Source organism: Mesocricetus auratus, unplaced genomic scaffold (genome assembly GCF_017639785.1).
Source record: "Mesocricetus auratus isolate SY011 unplaced genomic scaffold, BCM_Maur_2.0 Super-Scaffold_100024, whole genome shotgun sequence".
NCBI lineage: Eukaryota > Metazoa > Chordata > Mammalia > Rodentia > Cricetidae > Mesocricetus > Mesocricetus auratus.
The window spans coordinates 846,667-872,165 of NW_024429205.1; the positions used below are offsets into that span (position 1 = coordinate 846,667).

The 25,499-nt window shown below is 41.1% G+C and overlaps 1 protein-coding gene across 1 annotated transcript; it reads right to left on the reverse strand.

Annotated features, from left to right (window-relative positions):
* Positions 1 to 3,996: 3,996 nt before the first annotated feature.
* Positions 3,997 to 11,058, reverse strand: Fam110c (family with sequence similarity 110 member C). Its single transcript, XM_005082028.4, has 2 exons — positions 9,804 to 11,058; positions 3,997 to 6,326 (listed from the first exon to the last, which is right to left on the reverse strand). The coding sequence occupies exon 1, from the start codon at positions 10,975 to 10,977 to the stop codon at positions 9,820 to 9,822; it is 1,158 nt and encodes a 385-aa protein (XP_005082085.2). The 5' UTR covers positions 10,978 to 11,058; the 3' UTR covers positions 3,997 to 6,326; positions 9,804 to 9,819.
* Positions 11,059 to 25,499: the final 14,441 nt, after the last annotated feature.

The following is a 25,499-nucleotide window of genomic DNA, read 5'->3' on the forward strand; positions in this document are numbered from 1 at the left end:
GTCTTACAGCTGCCTGGTCCCAGGCTGATGGGGAAGTGGGTCTCTGCTCAAGGTCTGGTGTCCCCACAGTTATTATTGCACCATTTGAGTATATGTAATTAAATATACACGCATTATTCCCATGGCTACTTTTCTTTTCCTTCCTTCCTTCCTTCCTTCCTTTTTCTTTTTTTTTTTTTTTAGGCAGTGTTTCAGAGGTCTGCTTGTCTCTGTCTCTCAAGTGCTGGGATTAAAGACATGCACCACTAAGCTGGCCTCACTTGGCTTCTTTGGTCTGTTGCGGGTTCCCTATGTGGAGTGAGTAGACATGTGTTGCATCTTCCAAGGAAAACTTTTGCCACACAAGTTAACAACTGAAGCCAAACTTCTGCAAAGACTAACATGTTGGTCAGGTATAGGTGGTCTAGGTCAAGCATCCCAGCTCTGATCTGCTAGGGCACTTCTATGTTCCAGAAGCACTCTTTGCCCTCTTTCCACAGTTCAATTATCAGACATTGCCCGTGGATACTGGTTATTGATGCTCTAAGTCTCAGAATTCTGGGTGTCTAAGTTGATAATGAAGATTGTTAGAAAACAATCTTCCTTGAAGACCCGAAGTTCTGTCATAGGGCTTTTGGAAATATACTCTATTGTGAACTGTGCTGACCACAGTACAAGGCAAACATAAATTAAAGTGCATGATGTTGAGTAATATGCTAACAGAACAGAGACAAGGACTTCCTGTGGCCTTAAAGCTGTAATTGCTCACTCAGCCCAGAGCAATGGGATAGATGAGTAATGTTTCCCTCATGCCTCTGCCTGCATAGCGAAAGTGTTTACAGTTGACTGGTTTCTCTCCTTCCCTGTTCAGGAGCAGTATTTGTATAGCCTTGAAATATGTTCAAGTCTGTGAACATATATTTGGTGTGTGCATGCCTGGACACTTTCTTTTTATATTGAAGAAAAAAAGTTTATAACTCTGAGACTGTCAATCTTTCCAGTACTTAGAACTGTACTTAAGGGAGGCCCAGCTTTTTCTTTTTCTTTTTTTTTTTAACTGCTCTGACCTTTCCCATTTATATACAGATCAATGGTCATCTACCAATGAAGCAATCATGGTTCTGACAGACATCTCAGGTGTCTAAGAAGCTCCTTCCTTCTTATCCCCCTTGTGGTTTCATGTAAAATGTGAAGCATTGCACTTAGCGTTCAGGTCACCAGAAGAACTTGTGCTGACAAAAATCAAGCCAACCAGTGGGTCCAAGACCTAACACTAATGCACAAACTGAGCCCATTCTATAGAGTTACCTTGCCCAGCCTAGACACAGGGGTGTGGGGATGGAGAGGTGCTTTGGTCCTGCCTCAACTAGATGATGGACAGACTTAGTGGACTTCCTAGGGTAGGCCTCACCCTCTCTGAGGAGCAGATGGGAGGTGGGGGGAAGCGGGAAGACAGAAGGAAGGGGGAGCTGGGATTGGAATGTAAAAAATAAATTAATAAAAGAAAAGCAAAAAAAAAATCAAGCCAGCATCTGACATCTGACTAAGCAGTTTGCTCCCTCAAGGCCCTGATATCCCCTGTTCCAAGCTCCTGGTAGATTTTTCTTGTTTTCACTCCAATTTTCCAATTTTCTTTTTCTTTCTTTCTTTTTTTTTTTGGTTTGTGAGACAGGGTTTCTCTGTATTATTTTTGGAGGCTGTCCTGGAACTCGCTCTGTAGACTAGGCTGACTTCGAACTCACAGGGATATGCCTGCCTCTGCCTCCCGAGTGCTGGGATTAAAGGCGTGCCTCAATTTTCTTGTACTCCTTTGAAAGCACATGATGTTACATAAAAGTATCAATATCAACTCAAACAGGAGCCCTTTCCTGCAATGTGGAAATCTGCTGCTTCCAATTGTTTCCCTGTGTGAGGTATGAGAGACAGCTTCAGAGTCGCCATGGCTCCAGTCTCAGCTAAGAAAATACAGGTCCTTCCAGAAATTCAAGTGTATCACATGATAGCAAAATTCAGCTCAAGTCTAGGTTTTGGTGGGCTGAGTCAGACTGTGACCTTTAGACAGTAAGACACCCTGGTAGACATTAAATTCTTTTCATAATCTAGTCCAGTGAAGAGTATCAGAGTCAGGCAGATTTGGGCTCAAATTCTTACTTAATAGTTCTTTGATCTAAGGAACTCCCTCATATCTAGAGCAATGGGCCTTTCAGACATCACTAGCGTTGAGTGAACAGCGCACACAAGCATCTGCATACCTCACACCGGAAACCTTCCACTCCTAAGGAATTTCTTCTCAAGCTTCTCTCACCCCATGCTATTCCAAACACAAGGGAAACTGGGTTCAGCCAGTTCCTTCAGTCAAGAAACAGCAATATCTGCTTAATCCTGACATGTCCTCCAATATTTCGAGCTGAATGTAGAGCAAGAGTGAAAATGTCAGACCAGCACTTTTGGTTCTGACACTAGTTTCCTCATAAAGTGGGAACTGAGATCCTGGGAGATTGCTTCAAACAGTGACAGCTGGTGGCCTTCCTAAAGTTTCCCTACTTATGACAGGACTCCCAGGAAGAACAAGGAAGGAGAAAGTCACCTCTTAGGACATAGTGGACACTAAGAAATTTTGTGAGCTTGAGGCCCATTTTCCACCTGGGTGACATGAGGGCTGAGCTCTCATTTTACTCATGACTGTCTTTATTCCAGATGGGTGGGTCCCTGCTCACTTCCCCAGATGCCTAACAGATATCTTTTCTTGATATCTGTAAGGGAACCCACATGGGAGTACTTAGGGTACCTAATGTTGACATTGCAATCTTAACTTGCTAAGCCAGTTGAAAACTGGGTCCCGACACAGTGTCCTGACTGACCACAGCCTGTAGGTAAGTGTGTTTGAGGAGCAGCCTTCAAACTATACTGGGAAAAGCACTCAACAGTTTGTGGCACTAACCCCTTTATTATTTGCCTAAGTTGGAAAAGTGTACTCTTAATTAAAAAACAAAAACAGAAACAGAGGAAGCATATAGTCCCTGACCAACAACCAATAAGATGTAGGCTGTTCAGGGCATCATTTGTGAGTACTCTTTCTTCAGTGAAAAATTTAAAGTTACACAACTGATAACTTAGTGTAGAGATTTATCTGCAATTTTAAAAGGTATGCTTTCCTTACCTTCTATTGGGCTCTCTTTATATGATTTGAACCTTAAGATCCATTTTTGGTTCAGGCATACCGCATCAAATAGAAACCATGGATGAATGAGGCTATCAGTTCACAAATCAGATATCTAGCACCACTATTCTTTCCTTACCCTGCTTCGTTTCTTCCTTTATATGTTTTCCGACTCACTTCTATAATTTCTCTACGTCAATACATTTATCTGCCCATCATCTCCCTTTCCTTGTTATCTTGTTTCACGCTGGAATGGGGGCGGGTAGGGAGCTGGGTGATCTTCAGTGCCAACTTTCGCATTTGATTCCCTCAATATACACAGGTGAGTGAATGCTGTCATTGTCATCAGTGATAGCCTAGGAAAGTAACTTTTAATAAACAGCACCGTTGTTTTCACACCACAAACATGGACAGTGGGTATCTGAAATTAAAAAAAATCTTCAATTTCTTTTTCTAACAGAAATCCTAAGAAAGTTCAAATTGAGCACCAGGTCTACTGAAGTCAGGATCCAGGCCATTCTGATTCCCAATTGCTAAGGGAAAACAATTCTATTTTCATTTAAGAATTTTAAAAATTATGAATACGTGTGTTTTGTTGAGTGAGTTTATATGCATCTCATATTTGCATGAATGAATGGAGGCCAGAAGAAGGCATTGATTGGATCCCCTGGACACTGTTCAGTGTAGGCAAAAGTTATAGCAAGACTAAAAGTGAAACACTGACTTGGTCAGTGCAGCAAGAGAGATTAGACTTCCTCGCCTGCCTCACCTTCATGTACAAGCATACCCAGCTGTGTCAGATAGATAGGGAACCAGCTTAAGAAATGCACAGTAACTTTCACTGAGTGAGCTAATAATAAAGGTACAAATAGTGTATTCATTTTATTTGCTCTTCATTTTCAGTGATGGATGCTAGTACTAAAACATGAAAAGAAGTATTTTTAAACAAATGACTCATGATATATTGAACTAAATACTCTAAGATAGTTTTACTACAGCCATATAGTAAATATGTACAGCTTTAGGACAGTCGAAGACCTGAAACACCATGCATCTCCTTTGACCAAGTGTTGAAAGGCTTTCCTTTGATGAGGAGAGAAGGTCATAGTACTACAGTACCACTTCAGGGTTGCCTCAACTGCTGAAAGTCCTAAGTCAGGGTCAAGGCAGCATCAATTGTAGCACTGTGATAAACTTTGAACTACTGGAACAAGCAGAGACCAGTGAAGTTGGTTGTTCTTCTAGTGCTAGAGAGATGAAGATATAAATATTTGCATAAACAAAGGAAAATCCCTAGCACATCAATATCTTTTAATCTGGACACTGCTACTGTATCCATATATGGCAGTTCAAAAGGCCATTGCCTTTGCGATCTTTCTTCTTTCCAACATATTTTAATTACATTATTTTATCCACTATTCTTTTCAGTAGCAGCTTACTCAATACATGGGTGAAAAGTATAAATCCCATGCCCTCTTAACTGCTGAGTCATCTTTCCAGACCCAAAATCTTTTTCTCCAGACTTTCCGCATATAAAACGAATGCGACACCTGAAAATAATAAATTGCACTTACTGAAAGATCTTTTACAAATTGCTGTCATCAAGACAGCTTTTAAAATCGAGCTTGATACAGTGACATGCAAAACAGCAGCATGGATGGGATGGCACAGATCGCACTTCCCAAGCTGTCTTGAGAGGCAAAACCCTAAGAATAATAATTTGTGATATATCTGAAACAAGCCGCACAGAGCTCCACTTGCAAACAAAAGACAAACATTCAAATAAACAATATGCATGAAAAGACGACAAAAGAGAAAATAATATAAAAATCAACCAATGAAAGGGAAGCCATGTGAAATAAAAGAAATCCACCTGAGGACTAGAAAATACAAAAATAAATATTTTTGTAACTAAGAAACTACTCTTAAAACAATTACATATAATACATCTTTAAACTAAAAGTGGGGACATTTCAAAATGGACTGGCATAAACTATTACCATTTAGAAATTTCTTCCATACTCTTTCCTCATATCTCATATCTTAACATTAAAGAATACATTTTGAAAAAAATACAGTAAAGTTTCAAGGAATTGACTGACAATTTTTCTTTGAGTTGTTGTTCACATATAATTTCTCTCAGAAGAGGCTGAATCTAAACTCCTTTTACTGTGAATGTCACAGACAAGTTCACAACCAGCGGCCCAGTAACTTGTTACCCATACTCACAACCTAGAACTTTCAATTCCCAGAAGCAGCCGTTGCTTCCAAACACATCCTCTGTAAACAATGAATTGATGCCAAACTTAATTCCTTGGTATGTGAAGTAGAACCAGACCTCAGGCCAGGGAAGTGTTCCTTATGCATGAACCAGTTTCTGTCCCCATTAGAAGGTAAAAATGAGGATGCTATGGAGCACACTCTATTGGGAACATTGTTAAAGAACTAAGGACTTGAATACTGTCCAAATCTCAAGAAACTAAACAAGTACAAAAAAAAAGGCCTTTTGCGGGGGGAGGTGGGAGGGCAGGATCTCTATTCTCATGAATCTCCCAATGTGTGTTTCCACATACTTATGGCCAGAAAGTGGCATTAACAAAATGAATATGAAGCTCTCAAGTGATTTTTAAATGTCCTCTTCAAATCATTACAAAAGTCGATCAGTTGTATAGTATGGGAATAACCACAGTTTAGTTATAGTAAAGCTTGGAAACTAATGTATGTGTTGGGTGATTGTCTCAGCCACAGAACTTAAGTAGAATACCATTTTGTGATTACAGAACTTTAAGTGGCATAAATTAGTTGAAAGGAGTATGCCATTGCATCCATGCTTGATTTCATACTTGCTTCTTTTCTTTAAAAACATCTATTTACATATTATCAAAACACATTGCAGAAATTATCAGTAAGTCAGAAAGAAAATGTCCTGAAAATATTCTCCAACAACTATCATTTCTTCAGCTGCCTTTTGAGATACACTCTTAGAACGAGAATGCCTCTCGTAGCTACGAATATCTGCCTTCTCCTCATCACCACAGCATTTCACCATGGCTAATATACAAGCCTTGTCAATGGAGTGCTTTATTCCCAGGAAAGCAGCAGTTATGTATTGTTGGGGTACACCAAACACATGGCTCAGGAGTCCCTTCTATTTAAGAGTCCCTTCATCACTGGAAAAGATAGCTTCCTGTAGAGAAAATAGAAATGAACCATGAGTTAACATCTCATCTGCTATAAAATGTGCAACAGAATATGTCCTCCCCCTTTCTTTGGTTTTATAAAAGTTCTATTATTTCAAAACATATTTTTGTGTTTAAAATTTTGAAAAAAACATTTAGGTATATTAAAGAGAAACTTTATCTGGATTCTTTTTTTTTTTTTTTTTTTTTTTGGTTTTTACGAGACAGGGTTTCTCTGTATTGTTTCGGAGGCTATCAGTCCAGCCCGGCCTCGAACTCACAGAGATCCGCCTGCCTCTGCCTCCCGAGTGCTGGGATTAAAGGCGTGCGCCACCACCGCCTGGCTTCTGCATTCTTTGATAGAAAAATATCTCTTCCTACCTGGAATTTTGAAATTTCTCTTTCCTTCAACTACTCAAGGGGTGGAACACTGACAAAATATTCCACATGGGAATACTGGCCTAAGGTTGGACAAAATAACCAAAAACAAGGTAGGCTGTCCGATGGAACACTTGAGGCAAACAGATTCCATCCTTTCCAAATACCAGTGTCTCTAGTGGGACATCTGCTGACCAGGAAGCAGGGAAGGGTAGGTGACCTTAGTACCTTCTGGTCCCTTGTTTGCAGGTGGAGACAACTGTAGAGCTCCCAGTGTAGACCAAGAAGGGAACAGAGTTCCTGTCCTCCAATGTGTGACACAGTTTAGGGCTTCCACAGGTACCCTTTCTTTACAAAGGGGAAATATGAAGTGGTTGTGAATATCTGATTTTTTTTGTTCAAAAATCAAGCCATGTTTATCTATAACTACCCAAAGGACAAGTTATCTATCTTTTATGGTAATATTAAACCCAGGAATTTGTATATTTTATTTTTAAGAAGTCAGAGACACCTACATTTCATCAGGTATTAACTTGATAAATTGATGGACAGGATGATAACTGAAAACCAGAAAATGGAAGGTCAGTTCTCATGATTTATACTCTGTGAAACACTACTAAAATTGCCTGTGCATGGCAGTCCATTTACTCACATGTCCCTAGAGGATGGTGTGAAAGTCCTATGAACTGTATGCAGTTATGCTAGCTTCAATTTTGATTAGCAAACATTTTCATTCCACTGGGTAAGAAACTTATAAACTTGTGCTTTAATTCTGAGTAGGATACTTATTATAAATTATATGTCTCTGTCCAATAAGTGAATCAAACGTTCATTAATATAAGTAGTTCTCAACCTTCCTAATGTTTTGACCCTTTAACACATTTCCTCATGTGTGGTGATCCCCCAATCATGAAATTATTTTCCTTGCTACTTGATAACTGTAATGTTTCTACTATTATGAGTAGTAATATAAATATCTGTGTTTTCTGATGGTCCTAGGTGACCCCTGTGCAAGGGTTGTTAGAACTCCAAAGGGGTCTACAACCTACAGGTTGAGAATCACTGATGTAAATGGTATTCATAGTCTTTCTGTTATAAATCCCACCTTTGTTCATCTCAAATATTCTGTTAATTTTCATAAAATCCTATTTCAACATAAATGTAAATTAGAAGAAAAGCTAGGACCACATATGGGTACTTTGCTGCAAGCTTTGGTGCTAGCCACTTGAATTTGTAGTAAGTGAATGGAGCTCTGATCTCCAACAAGCACCACCTCAAAGAGCTAGAGAATGCCCAGGAACGTCACTTAATCGTCCCAAAGTTCCAGGTATCTCTGTAGTGCTTATATAGATAGCCCAGGCTGCTTTGTAGGTCAAGGAGAGTAAGCTTATGAGGTAAATTCCATATGGTGACTGCCAAAACCATCCAAGAAGCCTCGAGAAAATCTGGGTGACTATCCTCTGGGTTTTACTTCAGCTCGTCTGCACGCCATTTTGTTACCTCACCATTATTTGTACCCTAAGTTTATCTTATGGCAATTTATGTTTTCTTACTCCCCGTTCTAATAGATGTTTTTTTCTTTCCTTGTGTTTCACTCTCAGAACAAAAACATGCAGGTTTTTGACTACACAGAAGCTGAACAACCTTTCTCTGTCTTCTTCCCTTGTATACGAAAAACAAGTCAGCCCTAACATATGTGCATGTGAGATGTGTCCAGCCCTTTCTCTCTCTAAACCTACTCCTCTACTACCCCCCTCTATGTCACAATGCTCACATCTACACCATGCTCACACCTACACCATGCTCACATCTATACCATGCTCACAGCTACACCATGCTCACAGCTACACCATGCTCACAGCTACACCATGCTCACATCTATACCATGGCATACCCTTATCGTCATTTACATACATATCTCAGATTCAAAGGCAATTTTGTGAGAATACAAACAGATGTAATTTTTTCTGTCGTTCTTATTATTGTTATTGTTTGAGTACATTCCTTGGAGACTTGTACTAGTGTAATATGCAAATCTTCAACAAATTATAGAAAGAACTTAATTTTGAGCCCCATGAAATCAAGAAAAATTAATCTACTTTTCCTTACTATTTTTTTTTTTTTTTTGGTTTTTCGAGACAGGGTTTCTCTGTATTGTTTTGGAGGCTATCGGTCCAGCCCAGCCTCGAACTCACAGAGATCCGCCTGCCTCTGCCTCTGCCTCTGCCTCTGCCTCCCGAGTGCTGGGATTAAAGGCGTGCGCCACCACCGCCCGGCTTTTCCTTACTATTTTTATATCTGTATAAAGACCACTCAACAACTCATTCATAAACACAGGTTGGCTGAATAGAAGCATCTAAGTGTCGAAGAAGTAATTTTTAAAAATTTTCACAGTAACTTGCTCTCGAAGGCAGAATGGAAAAAAAGCTGTTGAAACACTTAAATGCCTTGTTCTCAAAAATACTCCTCTAAAGGTGTCCCTTCTTACTCCCAGTTATGCTAGAAACACATCAGAAGGAGGGAGGTATAGAGGCGGAGGGCAGAGAAGTGTGTGGTTACTTCCTGGACCGGAAGATGTTTACACTCTGCATTATCATCAGTGGCAAAAAAAAAAAAAAAACAACAACAACCAAACAACCAAAAAAAACAAAAACAAAAACCCAGATATTTTCTTGCTGAAGGACTACCAAGTTCTCCAGACCTCAACGCCTGGGGAGGGGGATCCCCTAGAGTCTTGATGGAAGTGAGATATCACGATTTACCAGGAGCTGAGAATCCCTGAGGACTTCAGAAAGGCCCACCAGGAGTTTGTCCTATGATGCATAATTGCCTAAGGCTCAGAGGCTACTTTCAAAACAGGAATTAAGACGAGAGTGAAACTACTGGCTGGATCATTTAGCACTTCAGCTTTCTCCACTACAATACACCTGCAGGGAGAGCGTTAACTTAAAGACCCTTCCAAGTACTGAAAATTCAACACTAGGAGGGCAACTGGGTGCCTTCGTACTGTAGGCGCTGTATTCTAACCATGAGCGGTGATTGGCCAGCGCCCAGTTTAGTCAACACATATAAGCACACACCCCATCCTCCAGGTTCCCGGCACCTACCTGGATCAGGTGTCACTCAGGCAGGTCCCTGCAACCTCTGGCTGGGGGTTTCTTTGGCCTTCTTGCAGGTGAACAGCCACTTTATGATGCGGGCGTTCCTTTCTACTACCGAGGTGGTGCTAGGCACCTGCTCCATGAGCTCCTCTTCTTGCAACCCGTCGTCGCTATGCCTGGAGAAGCTACTATCAGAAGTAGCCATGCTCACGCTACGTACTTTGAGTGTAACGCAGTCCGATCCAGCAGAGAAGTTCTCCCTCCCAATAGCCTCCACCACTTCAGGGTCCAGGCCGCAATAGAGGAAGAAGGTGTCGGGCTCAGCCCTGGCTACCGAGTAGCGGGAGCTGAGATCTGACTGAGAGCGCTGTAATCCTCTGCGACGCGACACCTGTAGCTCCGTCCCGGGGTTTGCGACTGGAACCTTGGAAGCCACCTGCAAAGGCACGTCTGGGGACTCCGTGGTCACTACAGGGGCTGGAGGTGGTAACACAGAGGCTGGGCTAGTGGCTGCCGCCTGGCTGAACTTGGTCCAAGTGGTCTCTGTGTCCTTCGTCTTGTCCTCCTCACCTGACGCCCCGGTCGTCTCAGGGGCCACTGGCATTTTGTCCTTGGCAGACCCCTGGAAAAGCTTCTTCACCAGCCCCCCTCTGGAACAATCTGCTCCTGGCCCTCGGACGAATTCACATTTCTGTCGGTAGATGACCAACGAATCAGGTCTCAGCGACTTTCGAGAGAGAGCTCTGCGGGCTACAGGAGCCGGGGCAAGAGCCGAAGGGATTGGGTTGCGGTGTTGCACCCCTGGGGTCTCAGGGACGCTACACTCTGAAACAGGACCCTGGCTGGATCCCGGCGTGCTACGAACATACTTGGCACGGTCTGCCGCCAGTCTCTCCACCGCGCTCTTGCTCGCTGGCCGCGCGGTGTGAGTCTCCTCCGCCGCCCTGGGGTCCCGGAGAGGTGGTCGCATTCTGGCAAGTGCGTCCATGGCCGGCAGGGCCCGCATTTTTGCAGGATCCGAACCCACCAAGCTGTCGTCCAGGAGGGACGACTCCTGTTCCGGCGCCAGTCTGTCCGAGTCAGTTCCGAAGTCCGCAAGGGGTGTGGAAACACGCCCCAGGGCCCCTCCGCCCAGATCCGGAGTTGGGGCGAGCCAGAAGAGCCGGGAAAGGTGAATCATTCCAGCGCCAGCTCGCTCCTCCCACGCAGGTCACCGTGCCTCCTACACCTGGCGTCCCCGCCCCAAGGCCCGCAGCAAGGTGTCTCCGCCTCCTTACCTTTCTGTTTCCCGGGCCCCATCCCGCCACCCTACCCCAGCCTCCTGTCAGGTGTCATCTCTCTTCTCTTGCTTCCTACCTACCGTTCCCCCTTCTTCCCTAACTCCCGGAACACCCCCACCTCGTTACCTCTAGCCACTGCTCTCAAACCCTCTCCTCTGTCCCCTCCCCCGCCTTTCTTTGGGACAGAGAAAGGCTGATAGGGACCAAGCCTGTTCAGTGCCAGGTATCTGAGGATTCCTTCCAGCTCCCAAGGTCCTTGAGGTCTTTCCTTGTTGGGAGTTCCCAATTCCAGAGATTAGGGCGAGGAAAAAGTCCCCCAACCCCCGCCACCGCAATACACAAACCATCCATGTCCTTTTATAGCCTTGGCTGTCCTGGAGCTTGCACTGTAGACCAGGCTGGCCTCAAACTCACAAAAATCCGCCTGCCTCTGCCTACCAAGTACTAGGATTAAAGGTGTGCTCCACAACCTCCCGTCCTTTTAATTCTTAAAGTCATCTCACCTGGTTTGGAAATTTTCTGATTTATTTCTGTAGTTTCTATACACTATCTGGAGGGAATAGGGTATGAAAGAAAAAGAAACATTTTCCATGTCAAAGTTAGTCGCGGCTGGAAGAAACCAAGAGCCGTTTGAGACTTGGCTTAAATCCAAAAGTCACCAGCTGGTACTGCAAGTCTCATTGCTTTTTGAGAAAACCTCAAACACCTGCGAGAGTCACTCCTGTTTGTGCTAATCCAGGTGATGAGAAAACCTAGGGTTCACCCGGCATGGAAGATCAGAATAAGAATGCTGAAAGCTTAAGAAAATAATTCCAAAATTCCATCTTTCAAAAAGTTGGACAGAAGGCCAAAACTATCTGCCAGACAAGTGAAGTGTGTGTTATCTTCTGTGTGGAGGCCAGTTTCAGGTCTGGCTGGAACTGTCTCAAGTTGCAGTTAAATGTTCTGGACACATAATTGCACGATTTAGTCCAGCTCTTTCTGGAGGCCTGCTGAGTGCCATTGCATGCGAGAGTCTTGCTAAAGAATAGCGGGACCATGGCCAGTGTGTTGTGGGACCATGGCCAGTTTGTTTAGTGAGCCCCAGGGAAGAACCACATGAGGACCCAGATTGTCCATATAGCCTAGTTGGAAGTGAAATACTTTTTTTCTTGGTTGAAAAAAAAAAACAAAAACAACGAAGGATAGTCAGTAACTTATGGGGGTGCATAGAGAGAAGCAGAGGGAAGGCGAGACAGAAGAAACAGAGAATGAGCACTGAGAATGGGTTTGCTTTCTCCAGCATCTAGTTTTTTTCTCTGCCCATCAGGCCAGGGGAAGCAGCCCTCGCATTTGAGGGGCATGAATCCTCATTGATTCCTCATAGCAGCAGCGGTTATGAAGAACTATATGCACATGTACCTTCAATATGTCTGAACTTTGCCTCGCCATCACTAACCTGTACTTTTGGAAAGGTAGCCAACTTCTCCTCTTGGGGCTTTGTTTTTTTGTCTGCTAACCCTCATAGTTTGTAGTGTCCTTTCTGATTCAGAAGGACTGAAAAGTATGACATAGCAGGGAATCGCTCAGTCTGTACTCAGGAGGTACTCTGTGCCTCCGGTTGTGTACAGTACAGCTCACTATGTCCATCTGCTAGTTTTCTTGTTAGTAAGGTGGCTTCTGTAAAAATTCTTTGCAATGGGCACAGAGCAAGTTTTCAATCAATGTTAATTGTTATTGGTTATATAATTGTGGTTATGAATTAGTCAACTATTTTCCTTTCCAATATTGTTACTGAATTCATGTATAAACTTAAACACATTCAAAATAGTAACTATATCTAGCATCGTTTTTTTTTTAAAGATTTATTTATTTATCACATATACAGTGTTCTGCCTACATGCCAGAAGAGGGCACCAGATTGAATTGTAGATGGTTGTGAGCCACCATGTGGTTTCTGGGAATTGAACTCAGGACACCTGGAAGAGCAGGCAGTGCTCTTAACCTCTGAGCCGTCTCTCCAGCCCCTCTAGCGTTTTTAATACATTGTTATTAGACGAAATTAATCATGTTTACTGATAATTTTCTATATCTTAATATAATTTACTGAAACATTGGAGCTGGAGTTATACTGACAGAATTGTCTCAGTAAACTATTCTTATTGTTCAACTGGGAGATCAGCTTTGAACCCATTTCCTTCCTGCTGTCCACTTCAAAAGACATGGTTCAAAGAAAGAACAGGTTAATGCTCTCATAACTGCTCTCATGGCTTATTCCTAGAGAGGAGTTGAGAACAGTTGTATAGTCACTGTAGACAAAAAGCTGGACTGACCATTCAAGCAGTTTCTAGAGGCAGGCCCGGTAAGGCATGACACATCATTAGTGGAATATTTTGTAACCATTTACAGTTAGCTTCCCCCAGCCCTTACATTGGGAAATTCCCATGGTATCAGCAAAACAGTTTAAATATCACTGACTTTGAAGCATTCTTTACCATATCTCCTAGCACTCTCTGGGACACAGTGATTAGAATAAATCATTATACATATACATATATATATATATATTTCTGTTCCTCTAGAGAATCCTGACTAATATACAGTCTTAAAAAGGGAGGGTAACATGGTGTTGTGATCAGTCTCTAACAAGAACTGTGTGTGCTCAGTCTTAAGTTCGGCATTTCAAATTATGACTTTTGGCATCACTTTTGGCAACAAAAGCCACCCTTTCATCAAACCAAAATACCTCACAATTCATTTTAGATGTAGTCATACTGGTCACTGGATCAAAAGCCGCCCAATTAAAGGCCCCCTTCTCCAACACTGTGCCCAGACTGTAAAACAGTTGGCAATTGAAAGAGTGGTGATCCCTCTTCCAAAAGGGAGGGCCAACCTCTCCAAAACCCAGCCCTAAAGTACAAAATGGTACTTCTCTTTAGTTATGTACATTTTGGGCCTTCTTGAGAAGATTAATACACCCCCTCAAACTGTAACAGACCCCGTCTCATACCATCCAAATGACTGAACCTGTACAACTCTCTCTGTGGCAGAATATTGCTTTCCTTGTAAACCAGTGTTCTCAACCTGTAGGTCATGACCCCTGAATGACTCCTTCACAGGGATTACATATCAGATATTTACATTATGATTCATAACAGCAGCAAAATTAGTTAGGAAGAAGCAACAAAATAATCTTTTAGTTAGGAGTAACTTATTAAAGGGCTACAGCATTAGGAAGTATGAGAACCATTGTTGTAGTACCACCCCTGGATTTTGATGTTCCCTTTTTCTTGTAAATTAGGAACTAGGTTACATCTGTTTCCTAAAGTACTTTAAACTATTGATTTTTCAGCTACTGCCTTCATTCCAGTGCTCTGTCTCCCTTATTCTCCAGTACACCTTCTTCAATAACTATCCAGGTTTCCCTTCTGTCTAGAACACATCAACTCCATATCATGCCCTTTCTGTAAGAATATTTCCCATGAAAGTCCCAACACCTGTTTATTGTAGGTTTTTTTGTTTACTCTTTGTTCTTTGGAAGTTCACCACCCAGATCCCAAATAAATACACAGAGACTTTTTCTTACTTATGAATGCCTGGCCTTAGCTTGGATTGTTTCTAGCCAGCTTTCTAAAATTATCTCGCATATTTTTTCCTCTGGGTTTTTACCTTTCTTTATTGTATATTTCTTTCTTTCCTTCTTACTCCATGACTGGCTGTGTTGCTGGGTGGCTAGTCCCTGGCATTCTCCCCTTCTCCTGTCTCACTCCTTCCTCTTCTCTTCCCCTCTTATTTATTTTCTCTGCCTGGCAGCCCTCCTAGCCTTTCTCCTGCCTAGTTATTGGCCGTTCAGCCCTTTATTAAACCAATCAGATGTTCTAGTCAGGCAAAGCAGCACAGCTTCACAAAGTTAAACAAATGAAATGTAAAAGAATGCAACACATTTTGCACCATTAAACAAACATTCCACAGCATAAACAACCCCTTCTTTCCAAATTTCTTAAAGCTAATATTCCTAAGCCTAATAAATCAATCCTCCTTATACTGATCTTACTCTACCATTTAAAAGGCCAGTTAGTTCTTACCATATGGTTCTGTCATATTCAATTATTGAATGGAAGCCAGGGCAAGAACTGAACAGGGCAAGAGCTGATGCAGGCGCCATGGAAGAGTGCTGCTTACTGACGTGGTCCTCATGCTTTGCTCAGCTTGCTTGCTTATGGAAACCAGGACACAACCCAGGGGTGGCACTACCAATAATGGGCTGGCACTTCTCATATCCGTTACTGCTATGCCAAGTTCGTGAGATCCCAAAAGAGAACACCAAGGAGCCAACTCACTGATGCAAACACATAAGGTTTAATGTCACAAGCCTTGACAGGAACCCTGTCCAGCAAACTGGCACAGCAGCTGCAGGAAAAGGGTGCCTGGCCTCAATTGCAAGGGGTTTATAAAGGAAAAAACTGCAAGCAGGGTGGTACATGCCTTGGCAGTTCAGGATTGGGTAAGAGTAGGTAGCCTTTGGATTCACTGGTGTGGGGGCTAGGGGAATTTCAAAATTGTTACTAACAGTTGCCCACAAGGACAGTTGTGACAAGAATATGTTATTTACCAAAATTAGTCATTGCCTGACCACCCAGATGGGGTCACTTTGTCCAGGGTGGGGACAGTTTGGGTGCTCCTTGGAACTGTTTATGGTTCCTTGGCTGGAGCTGAATCAGCTTTGTGTCACACAAGGAATTCCTCAAGGTGGCTTTTTCTGAGGATGGAGTTAACTCCATCCTCTCCCGTTTACCTTGCTCTTACATTACTAATTAAGAAAATGCCTGGTCAGATCTTGTGGAGGCGTTTTCTCAACTGAGACTCCCTCCTCTCAGATGACTAAAGCTTCATTCAAGTTGAGATAAAACTAACCAGCATAATGTCTATACCCACCTTTTGTGACAGATACACCTATTTTGGGGAAATATAATGATTAAAAAATTTCAAAACACAAAAATATTCAAATTCTGTCTGTTACTTGCTTCAAATCTTAGATCCTCAGTTTCCTCATATTCAAGACTGGGTTAACTAGTCTATCTCAGAGTCGATACAGTTAGCAAAAATGAACAAGCTGCGAGGAGGCATTTTCAGCACAGTGCAGCAGATTTCATTTTAGATATTAGTTCAATAACACTAATAGGAGAAGATTCTAAATCCTCACTCTGATCAGTCACACTTGGGAGTAAGTTCACTAGACTACTGTACCAGCTTGCAAACAGTGACATTAAGTAATATAATCAGAATCTGTTTACTGATTAACTAGACTAACCTCTCTGAGGTTCAAGCACCATGTAATATTTATTATTTATGTATGTACCCTGAAAAGCTACCATAGAGAAACGCAGAGAGGGTTAACAAACTATTGACCTGAGTTTTCCTTTGTGTGAGACAGTAAGGTAGGGGTGGTTGAACAGAAAAGAGAAAAAAACATGTTAATTTCTGAAAGGAGGTATCACTATGAATGATTATGACCTAGCCTGCTCCTAAGAGTGTAACTCAAAGATAGTGAATGAACCCTAAATTTTTGGGTTGTTATAACTCAGTCCTCAACATCCCATAACCAGGCAGGCTACATTTCCCATAGATGGCTTTATTGATTAGATTTTCAGATTAGTTTTTGAAAATTTCATACAATGTATTTTGATTATATTATACCCCTCTCCCAACTTCTCTCAGATCTACCCTTTCCAACAGAAATGATGCTAAAAGTGAAAAAACTCAATAGCCCAATTAAAAATCTCAATGGAAATCTTCATCATCAGAATTAATTATGTCAAAAAACAGAGAGTCAGGGATGGAAGACAAAGTAGAGGAAATTCCAGTTGGAATGCTTTCTAAATTATGAATGGAACATGCAGGAACTTGGAGACAGCTTGAAAAGACTTAACCTTTAGATTATGGATATTTAAGGAGAATACCATAGCAAAGGCATAAAGTCATCTTCAGTAAAATCAAAGAAGAAAGTTTCTGAAACCTAGATAAACAAATGCCCATCCAGGTTCAAGAGGCCTACAAAACACCAAATAGACAAGACCAGAAAATAAACTCTCCTTGATATATTTAGTTCAAACATTAAAAATACAAAGAAGGAGTATTGAAAAATACAAGAGAGAAAAGTCAAGTCCTGCTAGGCGGTGGTGACACATGCCTTTAGTCCTAGCACTTGGGGGGGGCAGAGGCAGGCGGAACTCTGTGAGTTTGAGACCAACCTGGTCTGCAAGAGCTAGTTCCAGGACAGCCTCCAAAACCACAGAGAAACCCTGTCTCGAGACCCCCCCCCAAAAAAAGCAAGTCAAGTCCCTTATAAAATCAGGCCTGTCAGTATAACACCTGATTATTTGATAGAAATGTTTAATACTAGATTGGCCTGTAAAGATGTATTCCAAGTCCAGAAAGATCACAACTGTTAACCTGGACTATTATACACAACAAAATTATTCATTAATATTGGAGACAAAGAAACTTCCCATGAAACAAAAATTAAAGAAATTTGTAGCTACTAAGCCAGATCTACAAAGGATACTACAGGATTACTTCAATCTTAAGAGGATAAACACACCTAAGAGCTCATAGGAAACAAGTAAACAATGTCGAGACAGGTAAATAAAAAGAGATTGGAGAAAACCTCCTAAATCAACAAAATGGTAGGAATAAATGATTATCTTTCAGTTATAACTCTAAATATCAATGGCATCATTTCCTAAATAAAAAGACACAGACTAACAGGTTGGATTAGAAAACAAGACCCATGCTTTTGCTTCCTGAAAGAGACACACCCCATCATTAGCAACAGACAGCATCTTAGAGTGAAAGGGTCAGAAAAGGTATTCCAAGAAATGGAACTAAGAAGCAAGTGGGTATAGTTTCTAACAAGTGACAAAACAGACTTTGAAACAAAAATAGCCAGAAGAGATAAGGCTGGACAGTTCATAATCATTAAATGAAAAATCTACCAAAATATGACAGTCTTAAATATATGTGTATACACTAACACAGGGACACTCAGTTTTAGAAAAGAAATACTATTAGAAGTAAAATCCAAATTAACTGTAACATGTGATAGTGGGAGATTTCAATACCCCATTTTCAGCAATGGTAGGTTATACAGAACAAAACTAAACAAAGAAACTGTGTAGTTAAATATTCTCATAAATCAAATTGAACTATCTGATATCTACAGACTTTCCACCAAAATGCTACTGGACATACATGGTTTTTAGCATCCCATGGGACTTTTCTCAAAAATTGGTCATATAGTAGGACATAAATCAAGTCTCAAGAAATACCAGAAAATTAATATCTTGCATTCTATCTAACCACAGTGGAATACAGGGGATATATAAATCAATAGAAACTACAAAAAGTAAGCAAACTCACAGAAACCAAACAACACACTAGAATGATAAATGGCTCAAGAAAGAAATCAAGAAGAATTTTAAAAAAAATCACTCGAAATGAATGGAAATAAAAATGCTATGTAAAAAAATCTGTAGAACACAAGGAAGACAATTTTAAAAGGAAAGTTCATAGCACCAAATACTTATATCAAAAAATGAGAGATCTCAAATTAATAACTTAATGATGCACCAAAAAACAAGAACAAATAACATTTAAAGGAAGTAGGCAGGAAGAGTTCATCAAAATTAGGGCAGAACTTAATGAAATAAACAACAATAGCAAAAATAAAAACAATAGAGAGAATCAATGAGAGAAAAAGTTGTTTCTTTGAAAAGATTAAGACCGACAAACTTTTATCCCAAATAACCAAAAGAAAGAGAGAAGGGTCCAAATAATAAAATAAGAGAAAACAGACACTGAGAAAAATGAAGAGAATCATAAGGACATACTTTAAAAATCTAGAGTTCACCAGACTGGCAAGTCCAAAGAAATCAATTAATTTTTATTTGGCCTACCCAAGCTAAACAAAGATGAAATAAGAAATTTAAATAGACACATATCGTCTAATGAGATAGAAGCAGTAATAAAAATCTCCCAGCTAAAGAAAGCTCAGGACCACAATGATTCAGAACAGAATTCTATCAAACATTTACAGTAGAAATAACACCAGTACTCTGCAAGTGGTTCCACAAAATAGAAGTGAGAGAACAAATCCAAATTTGTTTTGTGAAGCTTATACTACCCTGATATTAAGTCTAAATGAAGACCTAAAAAAGGAAAATTATAGTTAAATAGCTCTGATGAATATATGTAAAACTTCTTAATAAAATACTTCCAAACAGAATTCATGAACATATCGGAAAGATTATCCACCATGATCAAGTCAGCTTCATCCCAGAGATATAGGAATGATTCAACAAACACAAATTATAATCCACCACATAAACTAACTCAAGGGTAGAAACTACATGATTATCTCATTAGATGGAGAAAATGTTTTTGATAAAATCTAACATCCTTCATGATTAAACTTTCTGAGAGTCTGGGAATACAGAGAACATAGTACAACATAATAAATGGAACACATAGCAAGCCCAGCTCCAGCATCTTGATACTTGAAGAAAACCTCAAAGCACTTTCACTAAAGCCAGGAACATGACAAGGATGCCCACTCTCTACTCCTGTTCAATTTAATACTTGAACTTTTAGCTAAAGTGATAAGACAAACGAAGGAGATAAAGGTGATACAAATAAGAAAGGAAGAAATCAAAGTTTGCTATTTGCATCTGAATGATTTCATAAATTAAATGTGTTTTGTTGTCTGTGATAGCTACTACCTGCAAGATGTATCTATTTTCCCTTTGTTCTTCATTCTCCATCCACTACAAAGTTTGCTTTTATTGACTTTTAGTTAATAACATTAATCACTTAACACTAAAAATAAAGAGAAAAAGAGATTTTTGTTGAACAGTTGCTTAAATATGCAAATGGGATCAGAGAAAACTCCATGTGAGTGTTTCTTGAACAGAACGACTGGAATCAAGTTAAGTCACGTGAATGATCTAGAATCGCTTGAGTGGACAGATTTTTGGGGAAATATTCGCTAAAACATGTGAGATTAGCTCAAAAGAATGTGTGGGTGTAAGTGGTATGACGCTGACCCAGCTGACTGCTGGCCTCTCTGAATGGTACAGCACTTTTCATGTTGGTGAGGAAAAGTTTATTCTTGTATTGCCTTCTGATACCACAGAGCTCTTCATCTAAATAATGAATTTCAGGGTTGTTGGTTTTTGTTAGCATTTATATTCTGTGTTCTCCTTATTTCCAAAATATCTGATGTGAAGATTTTCATGTTGTCTGAGCAAGTCTTACCTGAGGACAAACCTGTTAAAACTCACTGCTCAGGATAGCTGATTTGGAACTACATCTCTCTCTTTTTTTTAAAATTAAAAATAGATTTTTTTTCATATACAGTGTATACGGTTTCTCATTCCTCATATCCTCCCAGGTCCTCTCCACCTCTCTACCCATCCAGCTTCCAACTTCAAATATTTTTCCTATCCCTTTTTAGAAAATAGACAGAAAATTAAAAACAAAGCAAAAAGCATAACACACACACACACACACACACACACACACACGCACACACACACACACCTTGAAAAACACAGAATTGGAAACCATAATACAGTAGCAAGAGAGCAGTAAGATAAAAAAGTTCAAACAAAGCAATTGGAGACAAAATAGTACTCAATTACTATTTGTTTTGTGTTGGCCATCTATAGCTGTGCATGGGGCCTACTCTTAAGTGTGGTTTATATATCTAGTGAGACTCTACTGGAGGAAAGTAAAATTTCCTTTTCAAGCAGTAGTCAGTTAGAGATAGCTTCTTGTTTAGGAGAATGGGAGATTGTGTCCACTTCCTCCTCTCAGCTCTGGGACTCCATCTGCCTTGGACCTGGGCAAGCTCTTTGCATGCTGCCGTGGTTTCTGTAAACTCATCTGCATGTCAGGCCTGTTGTTATTCCTATTCTCTGGATCTTACAATTGTACTTCGTCTTCTTCTGCACAGTTTCCCCGGGCCGTGGGGAGACAGATTTGATGAAGACATTATGTTTAGGACTGAGTGTTCCAAAGTCTCTCACTCTCTGCACATTGTCCTGTTGTGGATCTCTGTATTAGTTCTCTCCTACTGCGGGAGAAGCTTCTCTGATGGCTGAATGAGATGCTGGTCTATGGGTATTACAGAATGTAATTATGAGACATTTTATTGTTATGTTCCTTTAGCAGAGCTGGTTTTTTCCATTAGGCCTGTGGTCTCTCCAATCTTAGATTTGAGCAGTGTCAGACATGGATCGTCTGAGCTAACATAGGAAGACTATCATGTGAGACCCGAAGGAAACTGCCATCGTATTGTTTGATGCTAGTGTGTGACTTCTGGGTGGCCAGTGGTGCTCCTGATGGCTACGGCAAATGCACCGTGAGTGCACTGTTCTAAATCTTAGTATCCACATTTTTGTAATTCCTGAATAGTCAGTAAATGATGCCACCTTTCTTTCCTGGTGATCTAGGGGATCCGAAAAACCCAAAAGATATGTGGATCCTGTCACTTGTGGCCCCCTTCCCAGGCTCTAAAAAAAGGAAGCAGGGTTCAACCATGGCATGAGAAATCCTTTTAGGAATTCACACCAGGGTAATGGCTCCCAGTGACCCAGGTTGTTGCAATCGGTTCTAATAAAAACAAGGTTACTACTAAAAATAAGAATTTTCTTGCACTTGATCCTTCGGAGTTCAGTGCAGGAAGCCCCAAGAATGCAGGGTCTGAGTATACAGAACTGATAGGAGATCAAATAAACTGTACGATGACCTGGGTGGCTCCTTGGTGATATTCTGCCATCCCGTGGCCAGATGCGGAATGTTCTCTGGAGGACTACATTTTTAATAAAAGTGGCAGTCTAGTACCCCCTACTCTAAGATCTGTGTGCAGCAGTTGCCAGATATCACCATCAACATTGAGAAAAGATCATAGTTTCTGACATGTGTATCTGTGAAATTCACCTGTGACTGAAAGCACCTGCCAAATTAGACAGACACACATGGAAGTGGGAACATTACCTTTTTTGATTCACCATAAGCATTTCCCCAGAGAGAAGATGAAAACATGTGATCACAAAACTATGCCTTTATTCAGGGTTTTTCCCATGGAAGCATTTTGGTAAAATCTGTTACTTCCTTTCCCACTGCTGTGAAGAGGCCCGTGGCCTACATGCCAATTTCCTGCTTGTCCCTCAGATCACTCCACAGCTGTGTGTCTTGCTCATTACCCTGGATGTGACCTCAGACATGTAGCTGAACCTTGAGAGACTAAATAGGTGTCTAATACAGAACCCTACAGTCATTCCCAACTCCTACTGAGGCCAGGAGTTAGTTAAACCCACACCAGGTAGTCAGGATGGGGTCCTGACAACTCTACAGGTTTCTGTGTTGTGTTAAAACCACAGTTGAAGACATCCTGGTTCCCAGAGAAACACAGAGGTAATTAACCAACAATGCACTGAGTAGCTGCTCAGGACTGTGGCCCACAGGTCCCTTCCCTTTGCAAAGCCCTTTTTAGACATCTCAATCCTAAAAAGAAGGGGGAGGAGGAAGAGAGAAAAAAAGAAAGGAAGGAAGGAAGGAAGGAAGAAAGGAAGGAAGGAAGGAAAAAAGGGAGGCATGCATGCAGTCAGGCAGGCAACAGAAACATAGGCCTGGGTGACTGTTGGTCCCATCTAAGTCATAGCACCATTGAACCAATTTAGTCTGTGGACCAGACTCTATCACACTCAGCGAGAACATTTTAGTCTCCCTCACACCAACTACCCATTGTCCACCTTCTTCCTGGAGAGTCAGCGAGGCACATGGGATCTGGCCCACTTTACTATTTCACTGTTCTTGGTATCCTGGATTATATACTTGTGTTTTTCTGGACTCTGAATGGTAGATATGCACCCACTCTTTCTTTGTGTGTGTGTTTTTTTCAAGACAGAGTTTCTCTGTGTAGCCCGAGGTGACCTCTAACTAACAGAGATCTGCATGCCTCTGCCTCACAAGTGCTGGGGTTAAAGGCTGTCTGTCACCACTTCCTCAGCTCCCTCTTGTTTTTTGTGAAGTTTCTGTGGGTAGGGGTGAGAGTCTTCTGGCAACCAATCACTGTATGCATCGTTAATGACTGAAAGCTATCACACCTCTCTTGTCCTGATTTAGCCCTAAACTTCTGTAGGTGAGGGTTTTACCTACACCTCACCCTCCCTGTCCCTTTTCATTTTATTTTCTCTCCTTCTTGGGCCTAGCACTAGTGATCATAAATGCCCACTCTAAAGATAAAAATCTGCATTACACAGGGAAAGCAGGAAACAATTTATTTTGAATAAAACTACTACATAATTTACTACTAGATGAGTATGGGATATGGGTATTCTAGTAAAATAAAATCCCTGTAGTCTATACGTCTTCTGTTGTCTTCAGTATTTTGGCTTTTTAAAAACCTTTAACAAATAGGACTTGGGGATTGTAGGACATTCTTCAATTGCTGTAATGGGATTTATTAGTCATAGTCTTTGACTAGCAAATAAAGTAAGTTCAATTTTGACTTGTGCAAGGAGGGACATGGAACTGATTTTTCTCATGATATATGCATAGAAAATATATGGAATTGACCGCACTTCCTTTGCTGACTTGGAAATCCTCATCCTACCAACAAAACCAAAAGGAATGATGGTATTTTCATGCATTTTAAAACAAGTGTTTTTTAACATTTTAATATACTGTTCCCCCAAATAAGGCTGATGATGTTGGACATCACAGTAAATAGTTGAAAGGGGATGCATATCATAAAGTTAAACTTCTAAGCCCATGCTTAAATCTGATTTTATTGTATTTCCCCACTCCATAATGAATGGATGCTTACTTACACAGTTGGGCATTTACTTTTTCAGAATTGTATGGCAACCACATTGGACACAGATAACAACCATTCAAGACTTGAACTACACTCATGAGGAAAAGCCACATGGACACACTGTCTGTGATTCCTGTAGTCAAGGATCAAATCCACAGGTTCATGTTGGAAGGAGGTCAACCTCAAGCACAGGTGATGACTCACTGAAGTAAGAGGAGCTGCTCTGGAGACCTGAGCCGTCCTCTGTGGAGAGGGCAGCAGACAAAAGGGTCAGCTTGGTGATCTCCAGAAAGATCTCAGGAAGCTTCAGTTACATGTTTCTAAGTATGTTCCATGTTTTGTGACGTAGAATCCACACAACAGCCCTACATTCCCTCCCTGCCGATGTCGCTATCGTAAGGTGCACATCTCAAGAGGAGTTTCCTAATGGTCTGGGTACCAGAAAACCTTCTGGAGAGCAGCACCTCAAAAATCTAAGAATGACAATCTAGTTTGCAGTCCAGAGACCAAACATGGAATGTTTTCCAGCTTTAACATTTTGTGATGTGCTAGTATAAGCGTAGCAAGTTGAAGATGCACTTGCAGCATGCCTGTGGGGTCTCCTTAAGCCGTTCCCTGACACTAGCAAAGCATACAATAGAGTGCCACCAAATTCTGAGTGTCTCATGCAGAAGAAACCTGATGAACTTAGTGTGAGACGGTTGTCTAGTTGTAATACCACAAGTAGTATTCATGGGGGGAAATGTTAAGATTGGAGTCCCTGAAAACCAATGACTGGTTTTCAAAAGGCGGTGCTAAGAGAATGAAAATAAGATACACATGGGCCAGGTGGTGGCGGCATACGCCTTTAATCCCAGCACTCAGGAGGCAGAGAGGCAGATGAGTCTCTGTGTGAGTTCGAGGCCAGCCTGGTCTACAAAGTGAGTTCCAGGACAGGCTCCAAAGCCACAGAGAAATCCTATCTCAAAGAAAAAAAATAGAGTGTGAGAAAAATATTTTGTGGGTGTATCAGATTAAGGATGCTGTTCTAGGTAGAGTTACTATTGCTCTGATAAAACACCTTTACCACAAGCAAGTTGGGGAGGAAATGGTTGATTTGGCTTACCCTTCTACATCACTGTTCATCATTGAAGGAAGCTAGGACAGGAACACAAACAGTCAGGGACTTGGAGGGAGGAGCTGATGCAGAGGCTATGTAGGGATGCTTCTTACAGTCCTGCTCTTTATGGTTTACTCAGCTTGCTTTTATACAGAACCAGGAACACAGTAGTCTGTGCCCTCCCTATCTATTACTAATTAAGAAAATGTCTTACAGGTTTGCCTACAGCCCAATCTTACGGAGGCATGACTTTAGCGTGTGTCAAGTTGACATAAAACTAGCTATCACAGTGGCATGTATAATAAAAATACAACAAATGAAAGAATTAATAAAATATTTTAAATACATAAATAAAGGGAGGCCATGTACCACAGAGCCACCTCTGGTGTTCTGCATTAAGTATAAGGGGAGTGTCTGTGACCTTCAAGACTTTTCCATATGCCTACAGAAAGAAGTAAACATGG